At 56.9% G+C, this 15,389-nt stretch overlaps 1 protein-coding gene across 1 annotated transcript in view; it reads right to left on the minus strand.

Moving 5' to 3' along the window:
- LOC140458709 (POU domain, class 2, transcription factor 2-like) overlaps positions 1-15,389 on the minus strand; it is a 133,110-nt gene that overhangs the window by 91,500 nt on the left and 26,221 nt on the right. The window contains exons 5-9 of the mRNA XM_072553372.1: positions 14,069-14,210; positions 13,433-13,581; positions 5,844-6,029; positions 2,660-2,726; positions 1,533-1,680 (exon numbers count right to left, since the gene is read on the minus strand). Coding sequence (XP_072409473.1) covers positions 1,533-1,680; positions 2,660-2,726; positions 5,844-6,029; positions 13,433-13,581; positions 14,069-14,210 — 692 coding nt within the window. The remainder of the gene's footprint in view (positions 1-1,532; positions 1,681-2,659; positions 2,727-5,843; positions 6,030-13,432; positions 13,582-14,068; positions 14,211-15,389) is intronic.

The following is a 15,389-nucleotide window of genomic DNA, read 5'->3' on the forward strand; positions in this document are numbered from 1 at the left end:
TGAAAGGCTGGAAGGGGCTGATGAGATCTCCGAGAGCACGAGCACTACCTCCCCCCCGTCACCCCCCTCTCCCTGTTCCCCATGTTCCAGCTCCCTCTCCCTGTTCCCCATGTTCCAGCTCCCTCTCCCTGTTCCAGCTCCCTCTCCCTGTTCCCCATGTACCAGCTCCCTCTCCCTGTTCCCCATGTACCAACTCCCTCTCCCTGTTCCCCATGTTCCAGCTCCCTCTCCCTGTTCCCCATGTACCAGCTCCCTCTCCCTGTTCCCCATGTACCAGCTCCCTCTCCCTGTTCCAGCTCCCTCTCCCTGTTCCCCATGTACCAGCTCCCTCTCTCTGTTCCAGCTCCCTCTCCCTGTTCCCCATGTACCAGCTCCCTCTCCCTGTTCCAACTCCCTCCTCCCTGTTCCCCATGTACCAGCTCCCTCCTCCCTGTTCCCCATGTACCAGCTCCCTCTCCCTGTTCCCCATGTACCAGCTCCCTCTCCCTGTTCCCCATGTACCAGCTCCCTCTCCCTGTTCCCCATGTTCCAGCTCCCTCTCCCTGTTCCCCATGTACCAGCTCCCTCTCCCTGTTCCCCATGTACCAGCTCCCTCTCCCTGTTCCAGCTCCCTCTCCCTGTTCCCCATGTACCAGCTCCCTCTCCCTGTTCCAACTCCCTCCTCCCTGTTCCCCATGTTCCAACTCCCTCTCCCTGTTCCCCATGTACCACCTCCCTCTCCCTGTTCCAACTCCCTCCTCCCTGTTCCCCATGTTCCAACTCCCTCTCCCTGTTCCCCATGTACCACCTCCCTCTCCCTGTTCCCCATGTACCAGCTCCCTCTCCCTGTTCCAGCTCCCTCTCCCTGTTCCCCATGTACCAGCTCCCTCTCCCTGTTCCAACTCCCTCTCCCTGTTCCCCATGTACCAGCTCCCTCTCCCTGTTCCCCATGTACCACCTCCCTCTCCCTGTTCCCCATGTACCAGCTCCCTCCTCCCTCTTCCCCATGTACCAGCTCCCTCTCCCTGTTCCCCATGTACCACCTCCCTCTCCCTGTTCCCCATGTTCCAGCTCCCTCTCCCTGTTCCCCATGTACCAGCTCCCTCTCCCTGTTCCCCATGTACCAGCTCCCTCTCCCTGTTCCAGCTCCCTCTCCCTGTTCCCCATGTACCAGCTCCCTCTCCCTGTTCCCCATGTACCAGCTCCCTCTCCCTGTTCCAGCTCCCTCTCCCTGTTCCCCATGTACCAGCTCCCTCTCCCTGTTCCAGCTCCCTCTCCCTGTTCCCCATGTACCAGCTCCCTCTCCCTGTTCCCCATGTACCAGCTCCCTCTCCCTGTTCCCCATGTACCAGCTCCCTCTCCCTGTTCCCCATGTACCAGCTCCCTCTCCCTGTTCCAGCTCCCTCTCCCTGTTCCCCATGTACCAACTCCCTCTCCCTGTTCCCCATGTACCAGCTCCCTCTCCCATTCTCCCTCTCTCCTGTGTAGCACCAACATGAAACGATGAGAATGGAGGGTGAAGGGTTGTGTGCCCACCATCGCAGAGTCCTTACCCTGTGCTCGAACTCATGCTCGACAGTGGCAGAGCATGGCCGCTGTTGGTACCATTGGGGGGTGAGGTGGGTGGGCTGTTCAGTGCCGAAAGGGAGCTCCCGGTGAGCCGAGGAGTGTGCATTGTCCCAGCTGTAGACATTGTGGTCACTGTAAAAAGACAGAACATCAACACGATCCCGCAGGACACACTGCACCTCAGGACCATCCCGCCCTGGTACCTCACCCTGTATCCATCATTCACCCCGTAACCATCCCTGACCCTGTATCCATCCCTCACCCCGTATCCGTCCCTCACCCAATATCCATCCCTCACCCTGTATCTGTCCCTCACACTGTATCCATCCCTCACCCTGTATCTGTCCCTCACCCTGTATCCGTCCCTCACCCTGTATCTGTCCCTCACCCTGTATCCATCCCTCACCCCGTATCCGTCCCTCACCCCGTATCCATCCCTCACCCTGTATCCATCCCTCACACTGTATCCCTCCCTCACCCTGTATCTGTCCCTCACCCCGTATCCATCCCTCACCCCGTATCCATCCCTCACCCTGTATCTGTCCCTCACCCTGTATCCATCCCTCACCCTGTATCTGTCCCTCACCCTGTATCCATCCCTCACCCTGTATCTGTCCCTCACCCTGTATCCATCCCTCACCCTATATCCATCCCTCACCCTGTATCTGTCCCTCACCCCGTATCCATCCCTCTCCCTGTATCCCTCCCTCACCCTATATCCCTCCCTCACCCTGTATCTGTCCCTCACCCCGTATCCATCCCTCACCCTGTATCTGTCCCTCACCCCGTATCCATCCCTCACCCTGTATCTGTCCCTCACCCCGTATCCATCCCTCACCCCGTATCCGTCCCTCACCCTGTATCTGTCCCTCACCCTGTATCCGTCCCTTACCCTGTATCCGTCCCTCACACTGTATCCGTCATTCACCTTGTAACCATCACTCACCCCATATCCCTCCCTCACCCAGTATTCCTCCCTCACCCTGTATCCATCCCTCACCCTGTAACTGTCCCTCACCCTGTATCCAACCCTCGCCCCGTATCTGTCTTACGCTATGCACCATCTGATGGGACTGGCTGCTAGTTGCAGAGTTAAAACCCTTTGTGTTACCTGTTGTGCTCAGGCTGTCTGTGCCTTGAGAGACTGGATGGTTCAGTCCTGCTGTCTGTGGAGGTACCTGAATGAAAAGCAAGTCAGGAACAGTCTGTCAGCTTCAACAGTGGAATTTCGGGAGCCCCCCGGAACACCCTGCGAACGGGCTGAGGGGGTGGGTTTCAGTTATGGGCCTCAGACAGGACGGTCTGCGTGCAGACAACGGACAAAACACAGCGCCTCCGATACAACGGGACCCCTCGGGACGTCTGTGAGAATTCCAGGGCTAGGCCACAGGCTTTCATGACACTTCCCATTGCCTGACTAACATGGAATGGACAACATTGTCAAATACAGGCCCTTCAGCCCACCATAATGGGCCCAAAATGACACCGAATAAGAGGAGCCCCTCCTGACGGTCTTGGTCTGAATCCCTCCATTCCACGTGCGTATCAGAAAGCCCCTTGACATTCCTATTACATCTAGCCCAGCACTACCCCCCTGACAGTACGTTCCAAGCTCCGACCACTCTCAGTGAAAGCAACTTGCCTCAAAACTCCCCTCTGAACTTTCCAACCTCTGACTTCAAAGGCATGCCCCCCCCTACTGTCAGACATTTCGACCCTGGGAAAAAGATACTGACGCCTCAAAGCTCTCCGTCAGGCTCATTATTTCAAAGACGAGGATAAAGTCTCTCCTCAGGCTCTGATGTTCCAAAGAGCCTCGATGGATCCAGCCTCTTGGGAGAGCTCTAATCCGGGTCAAACCTGATCAGCTCACTCTCCAAACCTTCACCATCCTACCTGTGCCATGGCGACCAGAACACAACGCAATACTCCAAATGTGGCCGGACCGAAGTCTCGCAAAGCACCAAAATCACCTCCCGACTTCGGCACTCAATTCCCCAAACCAGGAGAGGCGAGCAGGCCACAATGCCATCCGGACCACCCGATCGAGGTGAGTGGTCTCTATCAGGGAGGGGTGGACTTGAACCCGACCATGGGCTGGGACAGCAATGCTGTCCAGGGATTTGCCAACAACAATTTACTTCGCCGCAAGATTTAATCTCCCAGAGTGCAGCAGCTCACACTTTCCCCCCGATTAAAGTCAATCGCCCAGTTCCGTTCCCGCGTGGGAAATGGATCAGAATCCTGCAGATATGGACACCAGCCAGAATTCAACCGAACTTCCGATCGGAGACAAACACATGAAATAAACCAGCCACATCCCAGCAAGGAAACACTAACACACCCAACTACACCCCTTCTAACCCCCTCCAGCCCCTACACCCCCTCCCTATCTCTGTAACCCCCTCCAGCCCCTACACCCTCTCCCTATCTCTGTAACCCCCTCCAACCCCTACACCCCCTCCCTATCTCTGTAACCCCCTCCAGCCCCTACACCCCCTCCCTATCTCTGTAACCCCCTCCAGCCCCCACACCCCCTCCCTATCTCTGTAACCCCCTCCAGCCCCTACACCCCTCCCTATCTCTGTAACCCCCTCCGGCCCCTACACCCCCTCCCTATCTCTGTAACCCCCTCCAGCCCCTACACCCCCTCCCTATCTCTGTAACCCCCTCCAGCCCCTACACCCCCTCCCTATCTCTGTAACCCCCTCCAGCCCCTACACCCCCTCCCTATCTCTGTAACCCCCTCCAGCCCCTACACCCCCTCCCTATCCCTGTAACCCCCTACACCCCCTCCCTATCTCTGTAACCCCCTCCAGCCCCTACACCCCCTCCCTATCTCTGTAACCCCCTCCAGCCCCTACACCCCCTCCCTATCTCTGTAACCCCCTCCAGCCCCTACACCCCCTCCCTATCTCTGTAACCCCCTCCAGCCCCTACACCCCCTCCCTATCTCTGTAACCCCCTCCAGCCCCTACACCCCCTCCCTATCTCTGTAACCCCCTCCAGCCCCTACACCCCCTCCTTATCTCTGAAACCCCCTCCAGCCCCTACACCCCCTCCCTATCTCTGTCACCCCCTCCAGCCCCTACACCCCCTCCCTATCTCTGTAACCCCCTCCAGCCCCTACACTCCCTCCCTATCTCTGTCACCCCCTCCAGCCCCTACACTCCCTCCCTATCTCTGTCACCCCCTCCAGCCCCTACACCCCCTCCCTATCTCTGTCACCCCCTCCAGCCCCTACACCCCCTCCCTATCTCTGTAACCCCCTCCGACCCCTACACCCCCTCCCTATCTCTGTAACCCCCTCCAGCCCCTACACCCCCTCCCTATCTCTGTAACCCCCTCCAGCCCCTACACTCCCTCCCTATCTCTGTCACCCCCTCCAGCCCCTACACCCCCTCCCTATCTCTGTCACCCCCTCCAGCCCCTACACCCCCTCCCTATCTCTGTAACCCCCTCCAGCCCCTACACCCCCTCCCTATCTCTGTAACCCCCTCCAGCCCCTACACCCCCTCCCTATCTCTATAACCCCCTCCAGCCCCTACACCCCCTCCCTATCTCTGTAACCCCCTCCAGCCCCTACACCCCCTCCCTATCTCTGTAACCCCCTCCAGCCCCTACACTCCCTCCCTATCTCTGTCACCCCCTCCAGCCCCTACACCCCCTCCCTATCTCTGTCACCCCCTCCAGCCCCTACACCCCCTCCCTATCTCTGTAACCCCCTCCAGCCCCTACACCCCCTCCCTATCTCTGTAACCCCCTCCAGCCCCTACACCCCCTCCCTATCTCTGTAACCCCCTCCAGCCCCTACACCCCCTCCCTATCTCTATAACCCCCTCCAGCCCCTACACTCCCTCCCTATCTCTGTAACCCCCTCCAGCCCCTACACCCCCTCCCTATCTCTATAACCCCCTCCAGCCCCTACACCCCCTCCCTATCTCTGTAACCCCCTCCAGCCCCTACACTCCCTCCCTATCTCTGTCACCCCCTCCAGCCCCTACACCCCCTCCCTATCTCTGTAACCCCCTCCAGCCCCTACACCCCCTCCCTATCTCTGTAACCCCCTCCAGCCCCTACACCCCCTCCCTATCTCTGTAACCCCCTCCAGCCCCTACACCCCCTCCCTATCTCTGTAACCCCCTCCAGCCCCTACACCCCCTCCCCATGTGTGTAACCCTCAAAAGCGACAATCCCTGTCCTCCACACCATCCCAGTAAGAGGATGGATGTTGTAGACCATGGAGAGGTCTCTGTCTCTCTCTCTCTGACTGTCTCAGTGCTGTCTGAACTCACCAGGTGCGAGGTGTACATGGTGGGTTTGCTGTGGGACTGGGTGGTTGCAGAGGCCCCAATGTTACTTGCTGGATTAATCCGCTTCTCCTTCTGTCTCCTGTTACAGAACCAGACTCGAATGACTTCCTTCTCCATGGTCAGCTGCTCCGCAATCAGCACAATCTCCTCGGAAGTGGGCTTTTGGTTCTGGAATGGCACATTGACACAGAGTGACCACAGGGTCTCGGTCTCACACCGAGAGTCTCTCTCACACACACACACACCCACTCACTCACGCAGCTCCCACATCACACTCTCTCTCACACACACACCGTCCCGAGCTGGTGTACAGATATTCCCTGTGTCTCACATACACACACCGTCCCGAGCTGGTGTACAGGTATTCCCTGTATCTCACACACACCGTCCCGAGCTGGTGCACAGATATTCCCTGTGTCTCTCACACACACCGTCCCGAGCTGGTGTACAGGTATTCCCTGTGTCTCACACACCGTCCCGAGCTGGTGTACAGGTATTCCCTGTGTCTCACACACCGTCCCGAGCTGGTGTACAGGTATTCCCTGTGTCTCACACACACACCGTCCCGAGCTGGTGTACAGGTATTCCCTGTGTCTCTCACACACACCGTCCCGAGCTGGTGTACAGGTATTCCCTGTGTCTCTCACACACACACCGTCCTGAGCTGGTGTACAGGTATTCCCTGTGTCTCACACACACACCGTCCCGAGCTGGAGTACAGGTATTCCCTGTGTCTCACACACACACCGTCCCGAGCTGGTGTACAGGTATTCCCTGTGTCTCACACACACACCGTCCCGAGCTGGTGTACAGATATTCCCTGTGTCTCTCACACACACACCGTCCCGAGCTGGTGTACAGGTATTCCCTGTGTCTCTCACACACACCGTCCCGAGCTGGTGTACAGGTATTCCCTGTGTCTCTCACACACACACCGTCCTGAGCTGGTGTACAGGTATTCCCTGTGTCTCACACACACACCGTCCCGAGCTGGAGTACAGGTATTCCCTGTGTCTCACACACACACCGTCCCGAGCTGGTGTACAGGTATTCCCTGTGTCTCACACACACACTGTCCCGTTCTGGTGTACAGGTATTCCCTGTGTATCTCACACACACCGTCCCGAGCTGGTGTACAGGTATTCCCTGTGTCTCTCACACACACACCGTCCTGAGCTGGTGTACAGGTATTCCCTGTGTCTCACACACACACCGTCCCGAGCTGGAGTACAGGTATTCCCTGTGTCTCACACACACACCGTCCCGAGCTGGTGTACAGGTATTCCCTGTGTCTCACACACACACCGTCCCGAGCTGGTGTACAGGTATTCCCTGTGTATCTCACACACACCGTCCCGAGCTGGTGTACAGGTATTCCCTGTGTCTCTCACACACACACCGACCCAACCGGGTGTACAGGTATTCCCTGTGTCTCACACACACACCGTCCCGAGCTGGTGTACAGGTATTCCCTGTGTATCTCACACACACCGTCCCGAGCTGGTGTACAGGTATTCCCTGTGTCTCTCACACACACCGTCCCGAGCTGGTGTACAGGTATTCCCTGTGTCTCACACATACACCGTCCCGAGCTGGTGTACAGGTATTCCCTGTGTCTCTCACACACACCGTCCCGAGCTGGTGTACAGGTATTCCCTGTGTCTCACACACACCGTCCCGAGCTGGTGTACAGGTATTCCCTGTGTCTCTCACACACACACCGTCCCGAGCTGGTGTACAGGTATTCCCTGTGTCTCTCACACACACACCGTCCCGAGCTGGTGTACAGGTATTCCCTGTGTCTCTCACACACACACCGTCCCGAGCTGGTGTACAGGTATTCCCTGTGTCTCTCACACACACCGTCCCGAGCTGGTGTACAGGTATTCCCTGTGTCTCTCACACACACACCGTCCCGAGCTGGTGTACAGGTATTCCCTGTGTCTCTCACACACACCGTCCCGAGCTGGTGTACAGGTATTCCCTGTGTCTCTCACACACACACCGTCCCGAGCTGGTGTACAGATATTCCCTGTGTCTCACACACACACCGTCCCGAGCTGGTGTACAGGTATTCCCTGTGTCTCTCACACACACACCGTCCCGAGCTGGTGTACAGGTATTCCCTGTGTCTCACACACACCGTCCCGAGCTGGTGTACAGGTATTCCCTGTGTCTCACACACACCGTCCTGAGCTGGTGTACAGGTATTCCCTGTGTCTCTCACACACACACCGTCCCGAGCTGGTGTACAGGTATTCCCTGTGTCTCTCACACACACCGTCCCGAGCTGGTGTACAGGTATTCCCTGTGTCTCTCACACACACACCGTCCCGAGCTGGTGTACAGGTACTCCCTGTGTCTCTCACACACACCGTCCCGAGCTGGTGTACAGGTATTCCCTGTGTCTCTCACACACACACCGTCCCGAGCTGGTGTACAGATATTCCCTGTGTCTCACACACACACCGTCCCGAGCTGGTGTACAGGTATTCCCTGTGTCTCTCACACACACACCGTCCCGAGCTGGTGTACAGGTATTCCCTGTGTCTCACACACACCGTCCCGAGCTGGTGTACAGATATTCCCTGTGTCTCACACACACACCGTCCCGAGCTGGTGTACAGGTATTCCCTGTGTCTCTCACACACACACCGTCCCGAGCTGGTGTACAGGTATTCCCTGTGTCTCACACACACCGTCCCGAGCTGGTGTACAGGTATTCCCTGTGTCTCTCACACACACCGTCCCGAGCTGGTGTACAGGTATTCCCTGTGTATCTCACACACACCGTCCCGAGCTGGTGTACAGGTATTCCCTGTATCTCACACACACCGTCCCGAGCTGGTGTACAGGTATTCCCTGTGTCTCACACACACACCGTCCCGAGCTGGTGTACAGGTATTCCCTGTGTCTCACACACACACCGTCCCGAGCTGGTGTACAGGTATTCCCTGTGTCTCACACACACACCGTCCCGAGCTGGTGTACAGGTATTCCCTGTGTCTCACACACACCGTCCCGAGCTGGTGTACAGGTATTCCCTGTGTCTCTCACACACACCGTCCCGAGCTGGTGTACAGGTATTCCCTGTGTCTCACACACACCGTCCCGAGCTGGTGTACAGATATTCCCTGTGTCTCACACACACACCGTCCCGAGCTGGTGTACAGGTATTCCCTGTGTCACACACACACACCGTCCCGAGCTGGTGTACAGGTATTCCCTGTGTCTCTCACACACACACCGTCCCGAGCTGGTGTACAGGTATTCCCTGTGTCTCACACACACACCGTCCCGAGCTGGTGTACAGGTATTCCCTGTGTCTCTCACACACACACCGTCCCGAGCTGGTGTACAGGTATTCCCTGTGTCTCTCACACACACCGTCCCGAGCTGGTGTACAGGTATTCCCTGTGTCACACACACACACCGTCCCGAGCTGGTGTACAGGTATTCCCTGTGTCTCTCACACACACACCGTCCCGAGCTGGTGTACAGGTATTCCCTGTGTCTCTCACACACACCGTCCTGAGCTGGTGTACAGATATTCCCTGTGTCTCACATACACACACACCATCCCGAGCTGGTGTACAGGTATTCCCTGTGTCTCTCACACACACACCGTCCCGAGCTGGTGTACAGGTATTCCCTGTGTCTCTCACACACACCGTCCCGAGCTGGTGTACAGGTATTCCCTGTGTCTCACACACACACCGTCCCGAGCTGGTGTACAGGTATTCCCTGTGTCTCACACACACCGTCCCGAGCTGGTGTACAGGTATTCCCTGTGACTCACACACACACCGTCCCGAGCTGGTGTACAGGTATTCCCTGTGTCTCTCACACACACCGTCCCGAGCTGGTGTACAGGTATTCCCTGTGTCTCTCACACACACCGTCCTGAGCTGGTGTACAGATATTCCCTGTGTCTCACATACACACACACCATCCCGAGCTGGTGTACAGGTATTCCCTGTGTCTCTCACACACACACCGTCCCGAGCTGGTGTACAGGTATTCCCTGTGTCTCTCACACACACCGTCCCGAGCTGGTGTACAGGTATTCCCTGTGTCTCACACACACACCGTCCCGAGCTGGTGTACAGGTATTCCCTGTGTCTCACACACACACCGTCCCGAGCTGGTGTACAGGTATTCCCTGTGTCTCACACACACACCGTCCCGAGCTGGTGTACAGATATTCCCTGTGACTCACACACACCGTCCCGAGCTGGTGTACAGGTATTCCCTGTGTATCTCACACACACCGTCCCGGGCTGGTGTACAGGTATTCCCTGTGTCTCACATACACACCGTCCCGAGCTGGAGTACAGATATTCCCTGTGTCTCACATACACACACCGTCCCGAGCTGGTGTACAGGTATTCCCTGTGTCTCACACACACACCGTCCCGAGCTGGTGTACAGATATTCCCTGTGTATCTCACACACACCGTCCCGAGCTGGTGTACAGGTATTCCCTGTGACTCACACACACCGTCCCGAGCTGGTGTACAGGTATTCCCTGTGTATCTCACACACACCGTCCCGGGCTGGTGTACAGGTATTCCCTGTGTCTCACATACACACCGTCCCGAGCTGGAGTACAGATATTCCCTGTGTCTCACATACACACACCGTCCCGAGCTGGTGTACAGGTATTCCCTGTGTCTCACACACCGTCCCGAGCTGGTGTACAGGTATTCCCTGTGTCTCACACACACACCGTCCCGAGCTGGTGTACAGATATTCCCTGTGTCTCACACACACACCGTCCCGAACTGGTGTACAGGTATTCCCTGTGTATCTCACACACACCGTCCCGAGCTGGTGTACAGGTATTCCCTGTGTCTCACACACACACCGTCCCGAGCTGGTGTACAGGTATTCCCTGTGACTCACACACACCGTCCCGAGCTGGTGTACAGGTATTCCCTGTGTCTCACACACACACCGTCCCGAGCTGGTGTACAGGTATTCCCTGTGTCTCTCACACACACCGTCCCGAGCTGGTGTACAGGTATTCCCTGTGTCTCACACATACACCGTCCCGAGCTGGTGTACAGGTATTCCCTGTGTCTCACACACACACCGTCCCGAGCTGGAGTACAGGTATTCCCTGTGTCTCACACACACACCGTCCCGAGCTGGTGTACAGGTATTCCCTGTGTCTCTCACACACACCGTCCCGAGCTGGTGTACAGGTATTCCCTGTGACTCACACACACACCGTCCCGAGCTGGTGTACAGGTATTCCCTGTGTCTCTCACACACACCGTCCCGAGCTGGTGTACAGGTATTCCCTGTGTCTCACACACACACCGTCCCGAGCTGGTGTACAGGTATTCCCTGTGTCTCACACACACCGTCCCGAGCTGGTGTACAGGTATTCCCTGTGTCTCACACACACACCGTCCCGAGCTGGTGTACAGGTATTCCCTGTTTCTCTCACACACACACCGTCCCGAGCTGGTGTACAGGTATTCCCTGTGTCTCACACACACACCGTCCCGAGCTGGTGTACAGGTATTCCCTGTGTCTCACACACACCGTCCCGAGCTGGTGTACAGGTATTCCCTGTGTCTCTCACACACACACCGTCCCGAGCTGGTGTACAGGTATTCCCTGTGACTCACACACACACCGTCCCGAGCTGGTGTACAGGTATTCCCTGTATCTCACACACACCGTCCCGAGCTGGTGTACAGGTATTCCCTGTGTCTCACACACACACACCGTCCCGAGCTGGTGTACAGGTATTCCCTGTGTCTCTCACACACACCGTCCCGAGCTGGTGTACAGGTATTCCCTGTGTATCTCACACACACCGTCCCGAGCTGGTGTACAGGTATTCCCTGTGTCTCACACATACACCGTCCCGAGCTGGTGTACAGATATTCCCTGTGTCTCACACATACACCGTCCCGAGCTGGTGTACAGGTATTCCCTGTGTCTCACACACACACCATCCCGAGCTGGTTTACAGGTATTCCCTGTGTGTCTCTCACACACACCGTCCCGAGCTGGTGTACAGGTATTCCCTGTGTCTCTCACACACACACCGTCCCGAGCTGGTGTACAGGTATTCCCTGTGTCTCACACACACACCGTCCCGAGCTGGTGTACAGGTATTCCCTGTGTCTCACACATACACCGTCCCGAGCTGGTGTACAGATATTCCCTGTGTATCTCACACACACCGTCCCGAGCTGGTGTACAGGTATTCCCTGTGTCTCTCACACACACCGTCCCGAGCTGGTGTACAGATATTCCCTGTGTCTCACACACACACCGTCCCGAGCTGGTGTACAGGTATTCCCTGTGACTCACACACACCGTCCCGAGCTGGTGTACAGGTATTCCCTGTGTCTCTCACACACACACCGTCCCGAGCTGGTGTACAGATATTCCCTGTGTCTCACACACACACACCGTCCCGAGCTGGTGTACAGGTATTCCCTGTGTCTCTCACACACACCGTCCCGAGCTGGTGTACAGATATTCCCTGTGTCTCACACACACCGTCCCGAGCTGGTGTACAGGTATTCCCTGTGTCTCACACACACACCGTCCCGAGCTGGTGTACAGGTATTCCCTGTGTCTCTCACATACACCGTCCCGAGCTGGTGTACAGGTATTCCCTGTGTCTCTCACACACACACACCGTCCCGAGCTGGTGTACAGGTATTCCCTGTGTCTCTCGCACACACACCGTCCCGAGCTGGTGTACAGGTATTCCCTGTGTCTCTCACACACACACACCGTCCCGAGCTGGTGTACAGATATTCCCTGTGTCTCTCACACACACACCGTCCCGAGCTGGTGTACAGGTATTCCCTGTGTCTCTCACACACACCGTCCCGAGCTGGTGTACAGGTATTCCCTGTATCTCACACACACCGTCCCGAGCTGGTGTACAGATATTCCCTGTGTCTCTCACACACACCGTCCCGAGCTGGTGTACAGGTATTCCCTGTGTCTCTCACACACACCGTCCCGAGCTGGTGTACAGGTATTCCCTGTGTCTCTCACACACACACCGTCCCGAGCTGGTGTACAGGTATTCCCTGTGTATCTCACACACACACCGTCCCGAGCTGGTGTACAGGTATTCCCTGTGTCTCACACACACCGTCCCGAGCTGGTGTACAGATATTCCCTGTGTCTCTCACACACACACCGTCCCGAGCTGGTGTACAGGTATTCCCTGTGTCTCACACACACACCGTCCCGAGCTGGTGTACAGGTATTCCCTGTGTGTCTCTCACACACACCGTCCCGAGCTGGTGTACAGGTATTCCCTGTGTCTCTCACACACACCGTCCCGAGCTGGTGTACAGGTATTCCCTGTCTCTCACACACACACCGTCCCGAGCTGGTGTACAGGTATTCCCTGTGTCTCACACACACACACCGTCCCGAGCTGGTGTACAGGTATTCCCTGTGTCTCACACATACACCGTCCCGAGCTGGTGTACAGGTATTCCCTGTGACTCACACACACACACCGTCCCGAGCTGGTGTACAGGTATCCCCCGCATCTCGGTGGAGTTTTGGTCAATGCTTACAGCGAGGAAACTTTTCTCTAAGGCCACGCGGACATTTGTCTCGATGCTGGTTCGCTTCTTTCTCTTCCGTCCTCCCATGCCCTCGATGCCAATGGGTGGGCTGCTCATCGCGTTCGGACTTGGCAGTGTGGCGTCTGCGGACAGGTTTTCTGAAAAGGTGCCGACACAAGCTCAAGGAAGGGTCGATCGCCGAAAACCATCCCCTCACCCCCACAGCCGGGCTCCCAAAGGACAACAGGTCTCCCTGCGGCATCATGGGAGGCAGTGGTTCGGTTTTGTTCACGGCTGCCCCTTCTGGGGTGCCCGGTTCACAACCCACCACCGCCAAGGATGGGATATGAATCCAATGAGGAATCTGGAATTAAGTGTCTGATGATGACCAGGAATTTTCTGTCTGTCGGGAAAACCCGGCTGGTTCACTCATGTCAGGCACAGAAGGTAATTACCATCGTTACCGGGCGTACGTGACTCCAGACCAACCCGCATTGTGGTTGACTTCTAACTGCCCTCAGGGCAATTATAGATGGACAATAAATGACATCCCAGCCAAAGATGCCCCTGCCCACCCCCCCCCACCTCCCATCCCAATGAATAAATCAGAGTGGCCCTGTTGAGGGGGGGTGAGAGTTCACGTACCTGCATCATTCAGCCATTTCTCCAGCAGTGGTTTAAGTTTGCACATGTTCTTAAAGCTCAGGTTCAGTGCTTCAAAACGGGAGATGGTCGTCTGACTGAAATCGTTCCCATACAGCTTCCCCATGGCCAGGCCGACGTCTCCCTGCAGAGATATTACAGGCTGTTACAGTCGGAGTCCCCATTTCAGCCCCAGGGGCTGTCCCCATTACAGCACGGCCCGAGGGACAGTCCCCATTACAGCACGGCCTAAGGGACAGTCCCCATTACAGCACGGCCCGAGGGACAGTCCCCATTACAGCACAGCCCAAGGGACAGTCCCCATTACAGCACAGCCCGAGGGACAGTCCCCATTACAGCACGGCCTGAGGGACCGTCCCCATTACAGCACGGCCCGAGGGACAGTCCCCATTACAGCACGGCCCGAGGGACAGTCCCCATTACAGCACCGCCTGAGGGACAGTCCCCATTACTGCACGGTCCGAGGGACAGTCCCCATTACAGCACGGTCCGAGGGACAGTCCCCATTACTGCACGGTCCGAGGGACAGTCCCCATTACAGCATGGTCCGAGGGACAGTCCCCATTACAGCACGGCCTAAGGGACAGTCCCCATTACAGCGCGGCCTGAGGGATAGTACTTATTACAGCACAGCCCGAGGGACAGTCCCCATTACAGCACGGCCTGAGGGACCGTCCCCATTACAGCACGGCCTGAGGGACAGTCCCCATTACAGCGCGGCCTGAGGGATAGTACTCATTACAGCACCGCCCGAGGGACAGTCCCCATTACAGCACGGCCCGAGGGACAGTCCCCATTACAGCACCGCCCGAGGGACAGTCCCCATTACAGCACAGCCTGAGGGACAGTCCCCATTACAGCACGGCCCGAGGGACAGTCCTCATTACAGCACAGCCTGAGGGACAGTCCCCATTACAGCACGCTCTGAGGGACAGTCCCCATTACAGGCCGAGGGACAGTCCCCATTACAGCATGGTCCACGGCACTGTACCCATTACAGCACGGTCTGAGGGACAGTCCACATTACAGACCAAGGCGCAGACCCCATTACAGCCCGAAGTACAGACCCCATTACAGCACAGTCAGCAGGATCTGGAAAGCCGCTCTTGATGAAGCAGCTGATGATGGTTGGGCCTCGGACACTACCCTGAGGAACTCCTGCAGATATGTCTTGGAGCTGAGATGACTGATCTCCAACAACCACAACCATCTTCCTATGAGCTAGGTATGCCCATTGATTCCAGTTTTGCTCAGACTCCTTAACACCACACTCGGTCGGATACAGCCTTGATGCCAAGGGCTG

This window comes from Chiloscyllium punctatum, chromosome 34, assembly GCF_047496795.1.
Source record: "Chiloscyllium punctatum isolate Juve2018m chromosome 34, sChiPun1.3, whole genome shotgun sequence".
Taxonomy (NCBI): domain Eukaryota; kingdom Metazoa; phylum Chordata; class Chondrichthyes; order Orectolobiformes; family Hemiscylliidae; genus Chiloscyllium; species Chiloscyllium punctatum.